Raw genomic sequence first — 23006 nt, 5'->3', positions numbered from 1 at the left:
TGGGAAATATTCTGTTAAGCTTTTGTTTAGACCTTAAATTGTATGAAGCAGCGTCTGGTGTAAAGAGACGAAGAATTTATCCGTCCTTGTTTGTCGAAAATCACTGAAATCTCCGATCTAGAGTGTGGCAGACTGGTTGAGTGTGAATGAACATGGCAACCACAGTAAACCAGTAAAGATCTGCTTGGGAATACAGAGGTAAAGAGGGCATGTGGAGGGGGATGTTCTCTGTGGGTTGTTATGATGTGCTTTTTTATTACTGTTTGTCATGTGCTGTTACACATATAAACTGAAGCATCTTATCCACTTTATAGCTCTGTATCGCTGCTGTACACACACTTCACAATAAAAATGTCGAAAAGACACAATCTCTACTTTGAATTCTGCTGCTGTATAAGTCTCGGGTGCAGAAAAGCGGAGACAGCTTTTTTTATATATACGTGATACCTCCTTTAATAAGTGAATGATGCAAGAGAGTCCATGGGTAATTGTTCAGGAACTCTAGGATGTAGCGTATTGTAAGCCTCACGCTTGTAAATATTTTAAAAAGTGCGAATAAAGCAGATTATCTTTGCTTTGAAGCTGCTTAAAAGACGGAAACAAGTTAAACCCCTGAGTGGTTTTCATCATTGTTCACGATGATGGGCTAACACAAGCAGAAGGGGAGGAAACTGCATCACTCCTAGCAATCAAAGCTTAAGTACGAAAAAACCTGCCCTGATTTGAGCCTGACCTTAAAGGTGAGTCAGCCAATATAAAGATATCCATCAGTGAGGCCTGGTTACAGAGCACATCGAGGAAAGATAGAGCCCTTACGAAGTAAAACAAAGGTCAAAAACGCATCTTTGCCGGCTTTATTTGCTGCAGCATCCCTATGACGTACAAAACATCAGTGGGGTTACACATGGACTGTCCTTTGATTTTGCTGGATATTCCTTTGACAAAAAATATACGGGGAATGTTCACTGAAAGAGAAGGAGGCTACAATCTAAGGGGAGAGCTAAATTTTAAAAAACGTAAAGTAAGAACAGCAATGAAAAGTATGTGCATAACAAGCTGTGGAGTGACTTTGTGGAACAATCTAGAACAGGAGATAAAGGAAAGTACCAACATAAATATATTTAAAAGGAGGTATAAAGACTTGTTTCTTAATAGGTATATGGAACATGAGGGATAAAAATAGTATTGTCTCAAATACCAGGCGTGGTTCTTGGAATTAAGAGAGAGTAATTCAAATTTCAGAGATTTTCATGTGTGAGTGGATTGAAGTGAGGACAAATGTGAAGTCTAGATGGACTGGGACTGTGGGTGTGGAATTATGGAATGGACCTTATGATGCATTTAAGTCATCCACTCCGCTGGCGAAGTTTAAAAAAAAAAAAAGTACCTTTAGTTTAAAATTACTCAGAAATATTGAATTGAGATGGTAGATATGTTTTTGTTGTTGATTTTTTTTTTTTTTTTTTATTATGGTGTCAATGCTCGATGCTGTACACATTTAAGTTGATGTATGCAGTGTATTAGGTGAAATGGATAGGCAAAAAAATAAGCTTTTGCTTCTAGCAATTCCTTTTTTGGTATTTATGTTTATTATGATTAATGTACTGAGTACAATGATTGATGTAAAACCAAAAATAAAAATTCATCCATTTGACACAATTCAGTTTTAGACTTTTTACCTACCTGTTGCTTCCCATTTCACACTGATGTGCACTTTTTGGTGTTTGTCTGGTATGTTTCTTATTTTAGGCAATACCACAGCATTTTCCCCGACTCCAACCAAAATGCAAATGGTTAAAACGTATTTTCAACTCTATATTTTAGTATACTTCAGTTTTTACCCCACAGCCATAACTACACTGAACAATGAACTCAACCACTAAAGTATAGACATTTTTAAGTGCACTATTTTGTACATTGCACTGCCTACAGTGGCACTGATGTGATGTGTGTGTGACATATTGCTGTGTGATAAAGAAGGAGGCTGATGTGTGAGTGATGCATATTTTGTGTCTATTATATATTTTTAGAGTTATTATCACTATTTATTACTATAACTATTTATGAGTCTGCATCCTGATAGTGCACCTAAATTTCATTGTACATTGTGTATAATGACAATAAAGTATCTTATCTTATCTTATCTTACTTAGTGTGAGTTGTCTATTCTGTCATTTTAGTAACAAAACATAGTGTTTTTGTTTAGTTTTTTTCGGAGAAGATTAAAAATTGAATGAAAACAGAGCCCCTCCATGTGTTGAATAGAGTATTAACAGAGCAGTAATTAAAAAAAAAAATTGGTTGAATATAACTGATTAGATGAAAAGGACAGCATTGGGAGGGAAAAAAAAAAAATATTGTTCCTTGGCTGCTGTCATAGCTCAAGTTCATGAAGGGTCTACACCATATCAAATCAGAGCTGCTGCTGCTGCTGCACTTAGGAGTTATATTTAGAGGTAATTTTGTTTTTAGAAATCCAAGCACTTTTCTCTTAGATCTATGACAAGCTGTTTTCAGAGCCACCAACATAAAATGTGGAGAAAAGTGAAAATAATTTTTCATCAGCACAACCAGGAATACAACAATGATGACTGCAAGGACCTAGACAGCAACCTTAGTAGACAGAAATCTTAAATTGATGTCCCCGAAGAGAGGGATTCTATCTGCATGGCTGTGCCGCACCTTCACAACTCATACTGATTGAATGTGCATAATCGCAGTCCTTTACTATGCTTGTCTGCATGCTTGATGAAAGGGAAATGGGCTCCATACAACAGAAACAGAAAAGAGGCTTTCTACAGTATGACTATTACCTCATGAGTGTGTCACTGCAATTTGGAAAAGGGCTCTGAAATATTCCATTTGGTGGTTTTAAATTGCCAACCACTGAGGTGAAAAATACTAAAATCAAATACACTGCCACACTGAAACGCAGCTGGCACATGCACAAAATCACACGCTGAACACACACGGCTGGAAGAAATAACAGAGGTTATGCTTCTGTGTCGCCAAGTATAATAACTGTCTTCTGACGTCTGCCGATGCTTTAGCTACTTCCCAGCAAATACAGTATGGCTAGACACCAATACATCCTCAAAGTGCTACTGAGCCATATTGCACCTGATGCCAGGCCATCACTGTGAGAGCTGCTCACGAAGCCGCCAGCCAACAGCACAATAGGATGCCTGTCTCTCCAGCCTCCAATCTTCCAAACAAACAGTAACATCAACACACACACACACCCCCACCCAAAAAAAAGCAAAAAGAAAATAAGCGCAGAACAAAAATATGTCTTCTCCTATCTGAAGACAACTACAAGACTGAAACAACACTAGACTGTTTTTCACTTTCCAAGTAAACATCATCTGCCCATAACTGCTTATTCACATGGATAGCAGGGACATGCCTGCTTAGATGCACAGCTTGCTTGGAAGTTGCTTGCTTGAAACTCAGTTGCAAACATAAAAACATCCTCATTAACATTTAGCAGGCTACAGACTCTCCCAACAACACAAGTCAAACATTATACCTGGAGGAAAAGAAAGTAATGATGGCAAAATCTGAAGGAAAATGGAATGAAAATGGAAATGAAGAGTATATAGATGTGGTAGCTGTGCCTGATCTAATAAGACCATGAGAATAAAGACTTTTAATCATCCTCACTGTGGGAAAAATGACCTATACTGACCCATAAAGACCCAAATATCCACCTTTAACCAAAACCATCTACTGATCTAAACTGTTTAATACCTGTTGATCCACTAATCCTATCAATCCATGTAAATAATTGATGTAAAATGCAGTTTGTCATCTTTTCATGGTCATCACATATGACCCATTTGGACATTCAGAGGCTCCGTAGTTACCGTGGAAACACCATCATCTTCTACAATATTGATTCACCAGTAAAACCCATGGAGTTTGATAAATGACAGTGGATGGAGATACTTGGTTTACATTCAGTTAATGATATCTTTGCTGAAAAAGTCACTTTTTCTTCAGTTTTCTTTGTTTGGTTTTAATAACCTTTAAATTTGCTTTGAAATTTAATGAACATCTACATGATCAGTTAATTAAATACAGGAAAATATGTGATTTAGTCTAAAAAAAAATGTCAAAATTAAGGTATAATATTGCAATAAATGGTGATAAATCATTTAAGAAGGGTTAAATAGAGAGAAAAAATCATTTGGGAACTGACAAAACAGTGGGTTCAAATTGGAGCCATACTGAAAAACTACATTAAAATATTATAGTATTATAAATACTTAATAATCTACTTTGAAAAAACTTTACTTTTCATCTTCTTTTACAGAAAATACTTGTTTTATGGTAACATTTTCAGTTCTGGAGTTTTATCAATGACAGTGGATGGACAGACTGGGTTTATGTTCAGTTAAAGATATATTTTAATGAAAAAGTCAGGTTTTTTTTTTGCAGTTTTTTTCTATATTTGATATAACCTTCAAGTTTAATCTGCGCTTTTATGAACATTTTCATGATCAGTGAATTAAATACAGGAAAATACCTGATGCATACTAATAAAATACAGAAAATAATATTATAATAAATGGTGATAAGTCACTTAAGAAAGGTTAGATATAGAGAACATTTACTTTCTGAACTGACACAAAAGTCAAACTGGGTCTTGATGGGTTAATAGAATGTTATGTCCCTGTGGTCTGGTGTTTGTATGTATATGCCAAACTAAACTACACCTAAAACAATGAATCTCAGAACATACATCTGCAATTCGTTTTTATGCTGTGATTATGCAAAACACTACGCTGAGGAAAACCATGGATCTTCCTTGAAATTCTATGGGATTTAGCAGATGAAGACATCCCCTAAGGTAAGAGACGTGTCAAAGAAAGTGCCCCAGAGGGAAATGGATTGGATTTATACACTCAACACAATGACGCTAATTGGACTTAACAATGACTTCATCTTAAAACGTTTTCCAGTGATTGGAACCCAGTGATTATGAACGTTACTCTCAACGATAAGACCATGAAGACGTTCAATGAATCGGCTTTCCCTAAAGGTCTCATTTAGTGTATCATTATAACATCCGACCAGGGGTTAGAAACTGTGTTGTATTTATGTTGGGTTTGGTTTCTATGGTGGAGGTGAGAGGTGACTGGTTCCCTCAGCTCTGTACACTCATGGCCAAACATTAGAAATGCTTAAATGGATTCTTCGCTTAAATGTGATTTATTATTGTTTTTGGTTCAGTTTGTTTGTTTATTAACACTCTAGCAGCAAAACTATAGGTTGAACTCATACCAAGTTGGGTTTATAGATTGCCAGTAACCCAGAATAGATCTGATTACATTTTGGGAAAAGTTGGTCAAAATTCAAATTTTTATGATTTTCTTTTTTCCCCATTTACTTATAATGGGAGAAATTTCAAATATCTGTAAGAGCAAAACTATTAGTTGAATTCATACCAGATTGGGTTTATAGATCGTCAGTGATCCAGAATAGATGACATTTTGGAAAAGGTAGGTCAATGTTCCAATTTTTTATGAATTAAAAAAAATCTTGTTTACTTATAATGGGTGAAAATTCAAATGTCTATAAAAAAAAACATTAATTTTATTTCAATTTACTTCAAACTTGACACATATATAGAGGCAGTTGATGCCAAAATAAGCTATAATATGTGTGACAGGTGGGGTTTGTTGTGCCTGGCACCACTTGTTTGTCATTAAATTTCTTTGAAACCTATATAATGTTTCTAACTGTTCTTCAGTTTATCTCAGAAACATGTGGAATAGGCAGCAAATTAATCATTTCAAAACTTTTGTCCATGAATGTAGACACCCTGTCTATGTATTTCTCAAATCCTCTAATGAAGGCTCTGCATGCTATTTTTGGGATGTAATCTATATAAATAAGTGTAATATGATTTGACTTGAGAATATGAAATGTTTTATTAATTCTATCATTATAGGATATAATGAAAAAATGATCGAATTTAATCTGTATTTTTATGAGATGTGCTACCTTTTCTCAACTTTTTCAGAAATTAATAAATGTTGAAACCGTCACCTACATGAAAAGTCAGAAATAGCCTCATTATTAACTGGCATTTACGTCATTAGAAAATGCTCATGGGTGATTTCATTGATGTTTCATACCATCCATTTTACTTTCTTTGTGTTCGAACTGTTTTCTGTATTCCTTCCTGTATTTTGACATTTAAGAGGAAATCCAAAGAGATGGAGCCTGGAATTGGTTTTCCATTTTTAACAACAGGGAGCCCGAGGCAACCTTAGAACATACAATAGTGGAATGCCAAATTAAAACAGAAAATAAACAAATAAATAAATAAATAAACTAACCACCAACAGGCATCAGCTAACAAATGAGAGAATAGACCTTTGTTGCTATAGTAACAGTCAATTACTCTTACCAGTGGTGCCAAGGAAAAAGAATTAAAACCCAGGATGTAATTTATGGTTTACTTGTGGTTTAATAATACTGTGGGATGAGACGGAGCGTGGACTGTTGGCCTTGGTGGAAGTCTGTACTCTCACTGCGCCCTTAGATCAAAAGCAAACTATTTTACTAATAAACAGATTTTTCTACTTGCTTTCCTATTTTCTTTGCATTTTCCCCTTGGGTTAAATACCTGAATGTTGAATGTGTTTATCTATTGCAAATACTTTACAAAGTGTTTTTTAACTTTGCCACAGCTCAGTCAGATTTATTCAAACCACATTGCATTTTAATGTGGAGTCTGGCCTCTGCATCAACTCCTTTTCTTCCACGTCGACACTTGAACCGAAGTCTCCTTTTCCCATTATTCAGTAGCTATTAGTTCCCTCGTCTCCACACATCAGCACATCTACACCTGCAGCTCCAACTTGCTGCTTCTGTTGCTTTCGTTGCCCTTCGACGCCACAGGTTGGAGTTTGGAGTGGAGCTGCCGGCCTAAAACTGCTGGCGTTTGCAGCGTTGAAATTCCAGGATATTGGCTGGGCCTTGGTTCAAGTTTTTCATATCAGTGACATTGTGCGTCCTTGTTATAGCTGTTATGAACGATATTAAACCAGCTTTTAAACAGAGCATAGACAAGGATGGATGAACACCTGCTTTAATAAATGCAGCTCCACAGATCAGGGTGTTAAAGGAATGATATTTTGCTTTTTTTTAAAAATGGAATTATGCATTTTATAACATTTCCCTGTGGTCTACATAAACTATAAATACTATGCTTGGGTCTGAATTCTTCATTAATTCAACTCCACATGTCTACCTTCAACCCTATTTCTGAGTAATGACACCAGAAAGGTCGTTTTGAGCGCTGGCCCTTTAAATGCACATGAGCCGCTTCATGCCCCGCCCCCTTCTAGGTTATTGGCTGTGCTTTCTGTCCCGTTCAGCCACTTGTGTTCGTTAATAATAAAAGTTTTCCAGAACTTTTTTATGTTATCTTCTGTTATTCACAATAATCCTACAAGACATTCAAGCAAATTTTATCTTCCATACCGGCGAACATCTGTCAGTCAGTATTCTCTAAAATATCGTGGACCACATCTTTGGAATAATCTACGACCTGAACTTCAATCAACATCTTTTTTATCATTAATCTAAAAACATCTGAAAAGGACTCTAACTCATAAAAAATGTAAGGCTGTATATCATTTGATATGTATTTGATTATTTTTAATTTAAATTTTACTTTAGTTTATTATTTCAGTTATATCGTATTTTTAACAATTTTTTTTCCCTGTGTATTGTTTATTTCCAGGGAGGTATTCACATCAGCCCTTTTTGGCTTCTATCCTCTCCTGCACAATGATGTTACTTGTTTGTCTGTTGTTGTTGTTTTTTATTTTTCTCTTGCTGTTTTATGATGTGCAAATAAATAAATAAATACATACAACCAACAACTGAACATTTTAGGTAATCGGCTTGAAGTTTGGACATATTTTCAGTTTTTACTACAACTGCTGCTGCTGATAAACAATTATGGCGTACTCGGACAAATGTTCATCGGAAGACTTGACCTTACATGTGCAAATATGTTGATGTAACTAGTTATAAAACATAACAAATTAAGCAGGAATTATTGTACAAATCCACTTGATTTTTGCTGGAATGAATATAAAGATAGCTTTGCAGCACCTGGAGGGTTCAAATTCACACATGTTGAACTATTAGGGTCCAAACACACAAATAAATGAACCAAGGACTAATAAAAGTAGGTTTAGCTAAATATGATACCCAGTACATTAACCCTTTCACGCACAGTGGTCACTACAGTGGACAGTTATTCTACAGCTGTTCTCTTGAGTATTCATGGGTTTTGTTGTTTTAGTTCCATATCAGCCAACACAGTGGACACTTATGCACCATCCCATAAACTGTCTTTCATACCGTTACTGTAACTTTGCTGTTCTTGATAAACCTGATCTGCACTAACATGTTTGAGTGGAAATCAATCACTAATTGTTATTAGACTGTAATTACCAGTTTGTTTGTTTGTTTGTTTTTTTTTTGCATATTATCTCCATGAAGTGAGTCATAATTTGTATATGGGTATGAGAAAACATCTGATTATCAGCATTAAAAATGTTTTTATTGTATAGTTTTCTATATCACTTTCTGATAGAAACTTTTAAATACATGTTTCTTTGTTTCAAAAATTAAATGCATGGTGTCCAGCTGAGTTGACATATTTGTAACTCCTTAAAAAACAAAAACAAACAAAAGAACTCAATCACATTGTGTTTTTTTTTTTTTTTTTTTTAATGTCTAAAGAGGAATATAAACACTCAGGAAAAATATCTTGACTAAGGTCCGTATAATTCATGCATGAAAGGGTTAAACCACCCTTATGATTCTTTGTGTGTGTGTGTGTGTGTGTGTGTGTGTGTGTGTGTGTGTGTGTGTGTGTGTGTGTATGCAGCAAATGCTTAGGTGTTTTTCCTCAACTTAAAACACAAGATGGATTAAAAAAAATGCATTTCTTAACACTTCTGTTTGTTCTACAGGAATCTTAAAGTTTTACAAAACAGTCAAGTCAACTGTTAAATTAACAACAATGTGGTATTTATGAAGAAATCAATATTAATGCAGCAACTGACTTCCAGCATCTACGGGCTATTGCATAATTTTGCGGTCTAGAGCTCCTTTCCATGGAGAAATCTACAATCCCCACAGCGGCCCTCCTTAACAGTGATGGCAAAGTGGTGAAGCTGAGAGTCAAAACAGTTGTGTTTAGCAGCACACTCGCCTATCATTTTAATTGCTGTTGAAATATGCAGCAGAATCACAGCAACCTCCTCTAACCAGTCTACCTCTTCAATTACTATCATATCACCCCACTTTGTTTCCCTGACTATGCCTCAGCCCTGTCTGCTCTCCTGTCACATATCAAAAAAAGAGCACTGACAGCAATAGACACAAACAAGAGCAGCAGTGGTTAGTGCGTAGGAAGATTTATGAAGGTATGTGGGTATGCAATGGTCAAGGGTGATGGAGTGAATAATAATAATGGACTCACTGTATAGTATAGTATGGATACAGTTCCTAACATGATTAATAAAACAATATCCATCCAGTGTGTGCGTATTATTCACTTCAATGGACATATACATATAGAATTGTAGTTATTAGTACAGACAGACAGAGAAATGGGTTTGGTGAATTTATCTGTGTAGGTAGGATATTTTACAGCCCACTTGGGGTAAAATATTAGCCTTCAGACTACAATTACTGACTGAGCTCAAAAAACATAAATCATGCTTAGAATCATGTACATTTTTATGCTTAGCTGCAGATTTACTGGTGTTTTTATCTATGTGTTATTAACATTGATATAAAGTCCAGTTCAGCACTTATTCAGTTTCAAATAAAGTCCAAGAGAGTTCATTTCTGAAGGTATCTACTTTTTGTGGGGGTTTGGGGGTGATAACAGCCACTTCCTGTTCTTTTTTTTTATTATATCAGTTTTTAATCCACTATCAGTCCACATGTTGTTCCTGGTAACATTGCTCTTAGAGGCTCAGTGTGTGATACTGATCTCAACCAGTTGAAAACCATTTGATTCACCCCATAAAAAAAAAATGTAAAAAGAACAAAAAGTTTGTTTTGTGTTTCAGTGAAAATGCAGAGATTATCCCTGTTGAGGAGGGTCCTGCTTTCCAGATTATTTTGAAAACATACTTATAAAAATATAAGTATGAATATTATATTATCTGTATTATAAAAGCCAAGTGACCCCTGTGTGTGTGCATGTGTGTGTGCATGTATGTGTGTCTGGGGATTCACATAAAATCCATAGAGAGCTGACTGCTGCAGTTTAACATACTTATGAATTTTTGGTCAAGGAACAGACTAGCAAAAACGGTAAGTTGATAGGACCAGTAGTTTGGGAGATATTAGTAATTTTGGGCGACACGGTGGTGTGGTGTGGAGTTTGCGTGTTCTCCCCATGTCTGCGTGGGTTCTCTCCGGGTACTCCGGCTTCCTCCCACCATCCAAACACATGCACTGATAGGTTAACTGGTTAATCTAAATTGCCCATAGGTGTGAATGTGAGAGTAATTGTTTGTCTCTATATGTCAGCCCTGCGATGAACTGGCGAAATGTCCAGGGTGTACCCCGCCTTCACCCGTAAGTAGCTGGGATAGGCTCCAGCGACCCCTGTGACCCTACTGAGGATAAAGCGGGTTCAGATAATGAATGAATGAATGAATGAATGAATTAGTAATTTTGGAATACATGAATACAATAGTCTTACAATCATGTTGCTATACCCAGAACGCTTTGGCGGTGACTGCTGGACAAATGCGGTACAGCATTCACGAATACACAACAGTATAAAAACTACCACATCTAGAACCCGTGGATCCCCACAGGTCAACACTGTAGTTTTATTTCTATTTTGGCTGGTACATCCCCTTTAATCTCAGGCTCTCCAACTTTAAAAGAAGTTATTTGTTGCATTTGCATAAGCTATTTTATACTCTTACAAAACCAATACGACTTGCAATTTGTTTTCAGTTTTCTCATTTTTCTTGTAAATTCCTTACAGATGTAACCTACTAAATGCATACATTTTTATCAGCAGATACGCCTCCAGACATTTTACGGAGTTTAATCCCTTCTGAAACTGGCACCCGAGGTGTAGAAGACACCTTGAATCTGTAGCCTTGACTCTGAAAGCAGGCGCTCCTCAACCTATTACATTTAATCTCAACAAACGGTGAGCCATTTTTCTTCCTGAAGACAAGATATTGCCAATCTCTCTCGCCCAAGAGGACTGCTTATATTAAAACTGATACCTAGGAAGAACCAACTTAATCAGAACCAGCAAACTATAACCGACCTTCACAGGGACCTGTCAAAGACATGTGAGAGAAGAAACAAGGCCAAAAGTCTCAGTGAGAGGCCAGTGGGTGAACTCAGAGGTACTTTGATGCTCCACTAAAAGAGGCATCAGGAAACCGGGGAGTGAAATTGCTTCAAGTTCCTGCTTCCCGGTAAATAGCACATTGTCGTTTCTAGTTGCAGTTAAACCCAAGTGATTGATCTTGAGACTGTCCAGTGTTTTCTCATACTTTGCTCCTCCAATGAGGAGATCAAGAACCTGCGGGGCAGTGGGATAATGCCCCACATTCCCTGTAGATAGTGTATAATTACACAGACAAATTGTAATCCTGATTAGCCCCAGCAGCCTTTCCAGCCTGTTTACATAATCACATTGAGAGAAAGTCTTCATCAAGGGCTCAGTGGCCAGATTACTGTCTGAGCAGAACCCACCTGATTACCAGCAATTAGTAACTGCCTTGTATAGCTGAAAAAAAGCATTTTAATAAAACATGAGAGACAGAAAGAAAATTTGAGAAATATAGTGGGACACACAACAGATGGACCATTTTCAACAATCTGTTCACTGTCATTAATTGTTCACTGTCATTCAAACTGTTAATGTCTGTGCAGTGAGTAAGCCATCACCACTGTGTCCTCCGCTTATTTCCTCTCACCTTCCTTGATTATAATGCCTATTCTTATTTTTTTGCAACTTTCAGGCTACTAATATATGATTAAAAAATCCAGACAGACACTACAGTCTCGGAACAAATTATTAAACCATCAAAAGTCATCAACAATAATGGTTATGCAATCAAGTACTAACTCCTGTGAGTATCATGTGACTAAAACTGACAGAAAAGAAAACATGGAATGCCTAAAAGCACTGTTTTTGTCAGTACAATACCATAGATATTAATGTAAGAGCTGAAGTGATTTTGGTTATTATCAAGAAAACATGGAAAATGGATATCAGCTCTGAAATTAAACTATTATGAGCTTTTTTTTTTGTTTTTTGTTATCATTATATTTGTCCAAACAAATGTACCTTTAGTTGTACCAGGCATTAAAATGAACAAGAAATTGAAAAAAAAAAAAGGGGGTGGTCTAGTATTTTTTTCCGTGACTGTATTTGTACATTTTAACAAACTAATCCATTATCATAAAATGTAAAATGTATCCTTCTACTTCAATAACAACTACTACAAAACTGGAGAAAAAAAAAATGCCAGGAAGCTGGAGCCACAATCTCATCCTCAGTGGTTTTCAGTCTGAGCCTGAAAACATCACCAGGCACATCACAACATCCTCCACTGGTTGTACCGTATGATAAACTTCTCCCAGCTTTGTCACAGCTTCAATATTGTGAAATGATTGTCGTTACATTGTTGAATCAACAACTATACTGTGATTGAAAAAAGAAAAAAAAAAACCAAACAAACAAACACAGCTCTCACAGTTCTTGTACTGAAGAGAAGATAAAGTAAAGCGCTCAGTATCAGTGTGTAAAGGAATTCAATTTGTATTTGACCCCAGTCTTTTGCTGTGTTTAAAAAGTCCAGTCCTTGCAATTTAGCTTCCCAAAATTGTGTCTGTGTCAAGCAATTCTGTCGAGTTCCCAAAGGATTAGGTGACACAGTTGCAGTGAATGTCCTCACTTGTTTGATGGTGGATGGCTACAACGATGTTTTATTCTCATCTAATCAACAATTCTATTAATTAACACCAAAACTCACGGAATCCCATTTCATTTTAAGAGAACATTTCCAAGAATTCAACAGGTGATTGCAACAACTTAGACACTGAGGATCACAACTCTGCACCCACGCACAAAATCCTGGCTTAAATATTTAATTAAGCGCTTTGTCTTCAATGGAAAAGCACAGATGATGGTGATGAGCAAACTTCCACGATGTTCAAGGATTTTTAAGCATCATTATCTTAGCAGGAAAAGTGAGTCACAAGCCAGATCTTTTCCCATTTGTGCAAACATTGTGCCAACTGTCAAGAGCAGATGAGCAACATCTCCTCCATGATTCTCTTCTTCCTGCCCCTGCTCTGTATCATTACAGCATCTCCATTTTCCAAGAGAGGACCTAGACCTTCTCCTTTCCTTTCTCTCTACCCAATTCCTGGCTGGCTGGCTCCCTAATAAGTAACAGAACTAGGAGGATTGGCAGTGGCCTCGAGGTTTGACATTGCCACAATGTGGGTGGTGATGAAACAGCACTGTGCCCGACTCTGCTCGACTCGACTTGGCTCATTCTTGGTGGGCGCTGCTACTCTGCATGCTGCACATTTCATCCACCCCCAATAGACAGACATGAGAATTACTCATAGGGTGAACAATCTGCATGTAAATTGATATCTGCGAGTGCCCGTACTCAAAGACGTCCACGCATTAAACAAATAAACAGTCACACTAACACAGGATGTGCACACATGAACACATTTGGAGGATTTGCTTGTTTCCTTTCAGGCTTAATTTTAGCTGAGAATGAGAATTTTACATTGAATAGTTTAATCCTTATATGCATATACTTACTTTTAAAATCAACATGCAGTGAAGTGCGAAACTGTTGTTTTTATGCTTTGTCAGTTTGTGAATGTAACATAAATGTAAATGGACATTTGAATAGATGACATAAATATGATAAACAAGCAACAATTGATTTGACTAGTTTTTAGAGGAAATAACATGAAGCAAATTAGTGTTTTTTTATATTATTATTATTACTATTAGTGGGATTTAGAACAGAAAAGATAGCCTATGGGATTTTTCCTGCCTCTTATAGAATCAAAAAAGTAAGAGAATGAAATCCTTACTGGTCTGATTAAATTTAGCTGATTCATATAAGGAAGAGGGAGAAAAAAAAGATGGAACCAGTGGTTACTTCACCAGCTAGGGGGAGAGTATTCAAATAAGCAGACCCCGAGAAAGAGCCAGTGGAATACTAACAAGCCCACCTTACACCTGCCTGCACTGGCAAGTCCGATAAACACTAGTCGACAAATTGGTTCCACACTACTAATTGCCAAGGTCTGCTAAATGGTTCTTGCAACATTTCTAGAGAGAGGGGAAAAAAAAAAAAAAAAAAATGGCCTGACGCAAATTCTACATAAATGTTTGAAAACTCAACCCTGGAAAAAAGAAACATACCCATTGGCTTTCACCTAAAATGAAATGCAATCTCTGTCCATCCTATAGGAAATCTGCAGTGCATGCACTTGAGCCTCAACAATTCACTAGTTAGCCCACTAAGCAAAGCAGCTCACGTAGGCTATTAGAAGGAGCGTAGGCTACTGCAAGAATATCTATTGAGAAGACTGAAAGCCTGCATTGAGCGCTAAACCGGTGAAATGCGTCCCCTTCAAAAGTCCATCCAGTAAACAGTGGTAGCCTATTTGACGCACGTCTGTACCGTTAAAGCTTTTGGATTTCTCACACGCACGCACCAGACGCACGGACGCACGCACACAGGAGAGAAGGCACACCAAGCGCATGAGAAAATCCACAGAATTGCTGCAGTGCTTCGTACCTTTCACACAAGTGAGCATCAGTGAAAAGATGAGATTCCAAAAAACAATTCCCGTCCTAATCCTCATCGTTCTGCTTTGAACTAAGTCCCCTCGGCCACATTTAACGCATCTCCTGTTGAAAACGTTCCGTAGTTCAATAGATCCGTCGTAGTATCCGTCTCTGTAAATCCCCTTCATGTTCTCAACTAACACATGTAACCTACACCCCGATTGTTTTCACTGGGGTTGAAGTAGAATCCCTTCTTTTTTCTTTTTTTTTTCTTCTTCTTCTTCTTCTCCCCCCCTCTTTCTCAGAGGAGAAACAGGCAGAGCCGCCCGCCGCGTTATGTCAGCTGATAGGAGAGAAGTGAGCAAGACTGAATTTTAGGATAGGACCACAGCAACCTGGACGAGGGCTCAACCATCTCTGCTGAGAGGGGCATCAAGTGTGAGGATCTCTGCTGGTGCGCTCTGGCATCTGAGCTTTAACATCTTTCCATTCTTTGCGTCCGGGAAGCAGGATAGCCTACAATTTGACTGCTGCCTTTATCGATCAGCAGTTCAACCACACAGTGAAAGAGAGAGAGAAAAAGAGAGAGAGAGAGAGAAAAGGTGGGGAGGCGGGTGTAGAGAGCGTCCTGTGTAAGTATGATGGGGCTGCTGTGTGGGTAACAAATCATGAAGTGGTGAGGTGTGGGTGGCAAGGGAGGAGGAGGAGGAGGAGGAGGCACGACTTTATGGGAAGAATGTAAATCCCAAGGAAGAAATGAACACTGTTAATGACAGCATGTGGTTTATGTGAGTGCATGTGAGGGGGATGGAGAAGGGGAAAGGGAGGGGGGGGGGTGTTGGAAGGAGGGTGTTAGGTGAGACTGAGCCAAGCAGCATCTCGCCCTGAAAGCTGATGAAAGAAATTCGCCTGGTAGGCAATCCCACCATAACTCTGATTTTCATTTTGGAGATCGAGCGGACCCGTTATTGGGAGTGATGGGGCTGGGCAATTTGCAATGCAAAGACGGGATGATGACGGCGCAAAGTGGAGCTCAGCTGCAGTGGGGCTCTTCTGCCATCTAGCTACGGAAGAGCCACCGACTTTTACTTGGGAAAAAAAAAAAGAAGAAGAAGAAGAAGAAGGAGAAAGGGAAAAGGGAACGGCGGAGTGAGAAGCCGTGATTGCACGAAGAATGAACATCGATATCTCTATCAGTCACCTTTAGATGGGATTTCTGAGGGAGCCTTTGACTCAAGTGCGGGTTGGTGTGTGCCCTTTTCCTGCAGCCTGTGTTAACCCATGGAGTTTAGAGCTGGATCATGTCAGATCATCCTGGAGCAGAGCTGGGCTGGGCTGGGACAGCAGCTGGACTTCTAATCAATGCTCTGCATAAGCTGGCTTTTTAAGTATGATTCAATTAATAACTGCGGTTACAGTGACCTCTGTAGAAATCAATATCACATGTCCAAGTGGTGGCAAGATTTATCAGCCTGGTGTCAGCGGGGTTAGTTCATACCAAAGCTTTAATAAATGAACCCACAGTCTGGTGGAGGAAAAGCCCACAAGGCAGCACGAGCAATACGAGAGCTGTCCAAGGTGCTGAAAGTTCAAACTGTCATGCAACAGTGTCTGCTGGAGGAGGACTCTACATCAGTGGTCTCAAACATAAGGCCCGGGGGCCAGATCCGGCCCACCGAAGCAGTGGTGTAGTCCAGTATATGGAGTATATCTAGTTATTTTTCAGTCAGTACTGCATACCCACTTCTAAATCCCCCTGATGCACACCATTCACACTCTAAGAAATGGTATGCTTTCTCAACGTAAAAAAAAAATAAAAAATTGAGGTAACAATTTGCATGGATCTTTTTAAGTTATTTCAATTTGGCCATGATTGCATAAATGCCACAAGACTTCTCTAGTTAGGCAAACTCTATTGCTTTAGCCCTTTCATGCATAGTGGTCACTACAGTGGACAGTTATTCTACACTCTCAAAAGTAGAGGTACGAGATTAGAACATTTATGTACCTACAGGGAGGGGAAGCAAAATTTACAATATTTTGAGGCAGGGATTGAAAGACAGTGTATGACCAATTAGTTTATTGAAAGTCATGAGAATTTAATTGCCACAAGAAAATTTCCATAATAGAAAATGTTTTTATTCTATGTGTCCTCCTTCTTTCTCAATAACTGCCTTCACACGCTTCCTGAAACTTGCGCTAGTGTTCCTCAAATATTCGGGTGACAACTTCTCCCATTCTTCTTTAATAGTATCTTCCAGACTTTGTTGTAATAGTTTTGCTCATAGTCATTCTCTTCTTTCCATTATAAACAGTCTTTATGGACACTCCAACTATTTTTGAAATCTCCTTTGGTGTGACGAGTGCATTCAGCAAATCACACACTCTTTGAGGTTTGCTTTCCTGATTACTCATATGGGCAAAAGTTTCTGAAAAGGTATGGATAATAGTGTTAGGTATGATTATGACATCAATATATGTTTGGTTTCAAAACAATTGACGTAGTGCCTGCTGAGAAAAAACAACTAAATGTTCATTGTACATTTTGCTTCCCCACCCTGTATAAGTACATTTTTTAAGAATGTTCTCTCAAAAGTACAATATTGGTCTTTAGGAGGCCAGAATTGCAACTTTGGATAATGAAAAAGGGTCCAAAGTTATGTAAAGTACAAATTTGTACCATAAGGTACCCTGCAGCATTAAAAAATGTGTGTAGACCATGAGAATAGGCTATAGGCTAGAAGAACTGAACAGTAGGCCTAATTATAGTTCAAACATTAGGCTTCGCGCATTATTTATTATATGTCATACTGTAATTACTCTATAGTATATTTAATAATAATTTGTGTTTTAATTTAACAGCCCAATTAGCTCAATGATAATAGCCTAATAATTTATTTATCTTATTAGAACCTCTGATTATTGCCATAATCTCTGTTTTATCAAGTTTTCATTCACACCTCCATGTCTTGATGTCGTAGCTTGCCTGTGCCGTTTTTTGTTTTTTTTTCTCAATTAGGCCACCGGTTCAAACTTTAAACATCATGGCATTACCAACTATATGACAGTTTTCTTTCTATGTAAAGTACTTAAGGTACAAAAATGGACTATTTCGAAAGGGTAAAGAAATGTCTCTCAAAAAAGTACACCCCCAGCGACAAGCATTTGTACCCTTTTAAGTACAAGCTGGTACCTCTATTTTTGTACGGCTGTTCTCTTGTATATTCATGGGTTTAGTTGTTTAAGTTCCATATCAACCTACACAGTGGAAACTTATGCATCATCTTTTAAACTGCAATTCATACCATTACTGTAACTTTGCTGTTCTTGATTGATTCTTGAGTGGAAATCAATTGTTAATTATTTTTTGCATATTCGCTCCATGAAGTGAGTAATAACTAGTATTAGAATATGTTCAAATGTGAGAAAACATCAGATTAGCTGCATTAAACATGGTTTCATTTCACTGTTTTCATATCACTTTATGATAGTGGGTTTTAAATGCATGTTTCTTTGCTTCAAGAATAAAATTCATGGTGTAGCTGAGTGGACATTTTTGTAAATCTATGAAAAAAAAACCTCAATCTCATCGTTTTTGGCATGCCTAAGGAGGAATAAAATCACTCAAAAAAAAAACAAACAAAAAACCTCAACTAAGGTTCTCATAATTCATGCATGAAAGGGTTAGTACAAACAACATGATTTACTTTGTACTCTACAAGCTTAATTAAGTTTAACCAACTTAATTTTAATAGTGTAAAAACTACTCCATGTAATACTAACTTATTCTTTTACTTTTATTCTACTCAAAAATATCCATGCAAATGGTTACTTACATTTTTTTTTTGAGTAGGCCTAACTTATTTCTGTATGTCAGAACAAATTACACATTGAAATTCCAGTTTTATGATCAAACTGTTTATTCTAACACCATGCATCCCAACTGCCAGAACTGACTGCATACTGACATTTCAACAGCAGGCAAAACTCTAGCCTCCATAAAATAAATGAGATAAAACTATATATATAACAATTTTAAATTAGAAAGGAGCAAAATGTGTATTATCCAGTCCTTGCATAATTAAAACTACTGTTGCAGAAATTCAGGGCCAATTAATAACCATAACACCATTCAGCTTCCGTAAAACAAAATCTAACAAGACTAATGTTATGGTCGAATTGCTACATCAATTAGCTAAAAGTCTTACATTACTAGCTTAAATGTTACTACCTCTAACTGAGGAAAAGACTTTAGTGTGGTGTAAAAAACATTTCTTGCCATGTGTGTTGATAGATATTAGCTGTTGTGAATAAAACAAAACTAAATTACACTTATCAAACTTTAAAGTTTAGTAAAGGTCTGTGCAAAATCATGTTTCTCCCTCTTCTTTCAGTGCTTCCCTCCGTTTGCTGTGGTGGGCGCAGTCTGTCAGCAAAACATGTCCAGGCACGTCAGCTTTGTACTCAGCTTTTAAAGGAAGCTTACAAGATTTTTAAGCTAGACTAACTTAATATACTTCTATGTTCAGTTAAAGCAAAACTGTCTGTTCAAAATTGATATGTTACTAAGTTAAGACTGTTTTCCTTATTTTTCATTTAGACCACATTAATAAATTAACTTATCAACTGATTACAGTGCGAACATGTAAGAAAACAAATTTTTTAAGCAGGAAAAGCTCTTGATTTTAAGATGAACTTACTAACCCCATGAATCATTTCTTAGAGTACAATAGTATCTGAGCCAAACTGCCTATTTTTTCCTCTAGGATGCTGAAGCCATGACCCACTTTACTCTGCCTCTAATTGGCTAGTACTCGCTGCCTTCAATAGTGGCTTTTCCATTGATCCTCAGATTGGGCTAATATAATTTGCACATAAAAATTTACCTAATGGAAAAATGACAACTTCACCAAAAGTCTGGTTTTTCAATTAAAAGTTTTTGCGTTGGCAAGCGGTGTTTTTTTGGGTGTAGTGAAATTGGTGTATCACGCAAAACTGCAATGGAAAGACCTTTTTCCCCAAAGTGGAGTCACGTTAATAAAAAAAAAAAAAAAATGAAAAAAAAAAGCGATGTTGATGGACGTCACAACAAGTGAAGAAGAAGAGTTTTAAAAGAAACATGGCACGGTATGTGTGGACACACCAGGAAACTGACATGGAATCGACATGTTTATGGAATGACTTCTCATGTCTCGCAACAACAAATAAACAAAGGATAGTTGGTAGATGTAAACATTTTCATCGCATAATTTTACATTTTTCGCTCTAAGACATAGAGGAAAGTTTGGAGTTGACATTATTTATATATTATTATGTTGGTATTTCACTGGTCTGGCCCACTTCAGATCAGATTTGGCTTAATGTGGCCCCTGAACTAAAATGAGTTTGACACTCCTGTTCTACATCACCAAAGACTAACTACTATAGTGGCTTATTTCAAGTCAATTTTATATCTATTCTATTTGTATTATTCTACTGAATATGCAAATCTGCAAAAAATGCCTTTGTTTTACGATATTTCCACCTCAGAGCGCAAATCTGCTCCTGATTCTCATCCTTCCGCATGTTTCTCTTCTGTGTCCAAGGTTATTTGGCTAGACAGAGAAAACCTCCCACCTCATCCTTTGCTCTCCGCTGGGAAAATAAATGGGAGAAAACAGCTTGATCCTGTTATAATCTTGTCTAATTATAAAGCAACAGAGGGCAATGGGATAGTTGTCCTTTGGCCAAATATTCAGAAAGCTGGAGGCTGGTGAATGGTGATAAATATAACATCGATACAAGTAGCTCTAAGGCATTTGTTTGCTTTTTACCTTTACAAAAGGCTCCAGCACTTTAGGGTCTTTGTGTTTTTGTGCATTACATTTTATTTTCCATTTCACCGTTACTTTACCGGATGAATAAAATGCATTGTAGTGCTTTGTGAAAATCTCATTTGACATGTTTCTTTGGACAGCTTGATATTAATCTATCTCATTCGAACTGAATCGCTACCACATGAGCGATAGATTTGTATCCTTGCTCTATTTCTCTGTAGAGTTGTTTATCTCCATGGTTTATGCAGGAGAAGCAAACTACTCTGTATCTTCCAGTGTGAAGTGGAAGGTCCCTCGTTCCCTTCTGGCATCAGAATTCTTCAGGTGTCTACAGGCCCAGTGGAGGCTGCTGGGAATGGATTGAGGCACCAGGCAGCTTGTCTTTACCACTGTAATCGACAGGTGGGCCCAGGAGAGTGGGCTTCAGTCGTATTGATGCTGCGCCTGCCCTCGCTGGCTGCTTGATGAGCAAACAAACTGCCTCCTGCCTGATCTTCCTGTTGTGTTGTCTGCCTGTCTGTGTGGGTCCGTGACTCTGTATTAGCGGGTCATACATGCCACCCTGAACAACTAAACTTACACCTATGTAAGCACAATTGAACATTCAGTGTGTATCCAGGCATGTGAGTGAAAGCGTTTGTATGCTTTCGCTCATCCTGGAGAGACATTCACGTGTGCAGTGTGCTTTACATATTGGATACAGCACAAAGAAGAACACAACCAGTCATCTAACCAGCCAGATAATCAGTCAGCCAACTGAACAGACAGCCAAACTGCTACAGTGACTGCACCCACTCTGCATTTGCCCACAGGGATTCAGGCTGTTGTACTTGTGAATCCAGGCAGCATGTTCTGATTAACAGTAGCCATGTATGAGGACTGACGTCTGGGAAGGTGTCTGTGTCACACGGGGCCAAAGATCGTCTCCCTTCCCAGAGGGGGGCCCAGAGGGGATGCCTTTGAATGTGTGCATGCATTTATACTGTATATGTTTATGGTACATCAGCCCGCATGCACACGTGTGAATAACACTGTCAAGAGTATTTGTGCGTTTGCAGCACGTTTGCCCTTCAGGGATATAAACTAAAACGTGCGAGGATGTCTGTTTGCATGTACTCGTGCCGTGATGCGGTATACCCCGGCGTACATCTAAGTCAAAATCTTCACGCCTGGGTTACATTTTCTTTCTGTGTATGTCTGCTGGTGTGCTGGGGCAAAGTGCAGATGGTAGGGGGTTGATAGAGTAAGCACCAGGGTTGGATTAGCTGGCCTGACTCCCCCCAGAGGAACGTGTCTGCATCTGGCCTCTCACACACTGCTGCTAATCCACTGTTGGGTTCTAGCGCTCCATTGCTCTGGGCCTGCTACCTACAGCACCCAGGGGGCACGGGGAAGGTGTGTGCAGGTGAAAAAGGAGATGGAAAACAGGAGCTATCAGTGCTCCTGAGTAACATGAAGGATGTTTGGGGCTAAAATGAAAGACTCAAATTAACACCCAAGGCGAATGAAAACTGCAGTGATAAAATACTGGCTGGAATAAAAATAAAAAGCATGAAAACTAAAAATAATAATAAAAAAAAAAAAAAAAACAAACTACAGTGAATAATACAACAGCAACCAAAGTGAAATACAATTGCAGGTATAATCAGTTTTCTTTTCATTTTCTCCCAAAGCTCACGGTTCATTATGTACAAGAACAAAAATACCTTAGCACAATATATGACTTTTAATAAACTATGGTTTGTAAATCATATTTAATGTCATAGATTATTTCATCCTATATTTTCCACTTCTATAAATCAAGGCTTTCCTCATAATACAAACCTCTACCACTGAAACAAAACTAAAAAGTAAACTTAATGTAAGTGATTCCAGAATCTAAAATGTACCAGAATGAAAAAACAGAGTAAATTAAAAATAAATGGAAATTTGACTAATTACTTTCAAAACTATACTAAGTCTAAAAAAGTCCCCATACGACTCAGTAAAGTCTGCTCTGTTGCTCTAAGAAGAGGACATCTTAAAGAATAATGACTGAAATAATAAGGGTTTTTTCTCTTTACTGCGGTGTCTTATGACACAAAGTAAGACAGGTCATCAAATTTTACAAAACCTTATGGTCTCGTCTGATCCTGTAGCAGGTTACACGCTGGTGTACTGACAAAAATATGCATTGACAGTTTCACTGACGTGCCTGGCAAGATCATCGTCAGCGCAACGCTAGCACTTTAGCTAAAGGCAACACTGTGAGCCATGACTCATGGCAAATGGTTCAGTCTGAATAACTATGAATAAAAAGTGACATCAAAAACATCAAAACCATTTTGATCCAT

The 23006-nt window shown here is 37.8% G+C and overlaps 1 protein-coding gene across 1 annotated transcript in view; it reads right to left on the bottom strand.

Moving 5' to 3' along the window:
• The window catches only part of LOC115435868 (CUB and sushi domain-containing protein 3-like), a 296702-nt gene extending 281657 nt beyond the window's left edge, over positions 1-15045 (bottom strand). Inside the window, 1 exon segment of the mRNA XM_030158480.1 lies at positions 14868-15045. Coding sequence (XP_030014340.1) covers positions 14868-15045 — 178 coding nt within the window.
• Positions 15046-23006: the final 7961 nt, after the last annotated feature.

The sequence above is a fragment of the Sphaeramia orbicularis genome, chromosome 16, assembly GCF_902148855.1.
Source record: "Sphaeramia orbicularis chromosome 16, fSphaOr1.1, whole genome shotgun sequence".
Taxonomy (NCBI): Eukaryota; Metazoa; Chordata; class Actinopteri; order Kurtiformes; family Apogonidae; genus Sphaeramia; species Sphaeramia orbicularis.
This window is presented reverse-complemented; position numbering and strand designations above follow the sequence as displayed.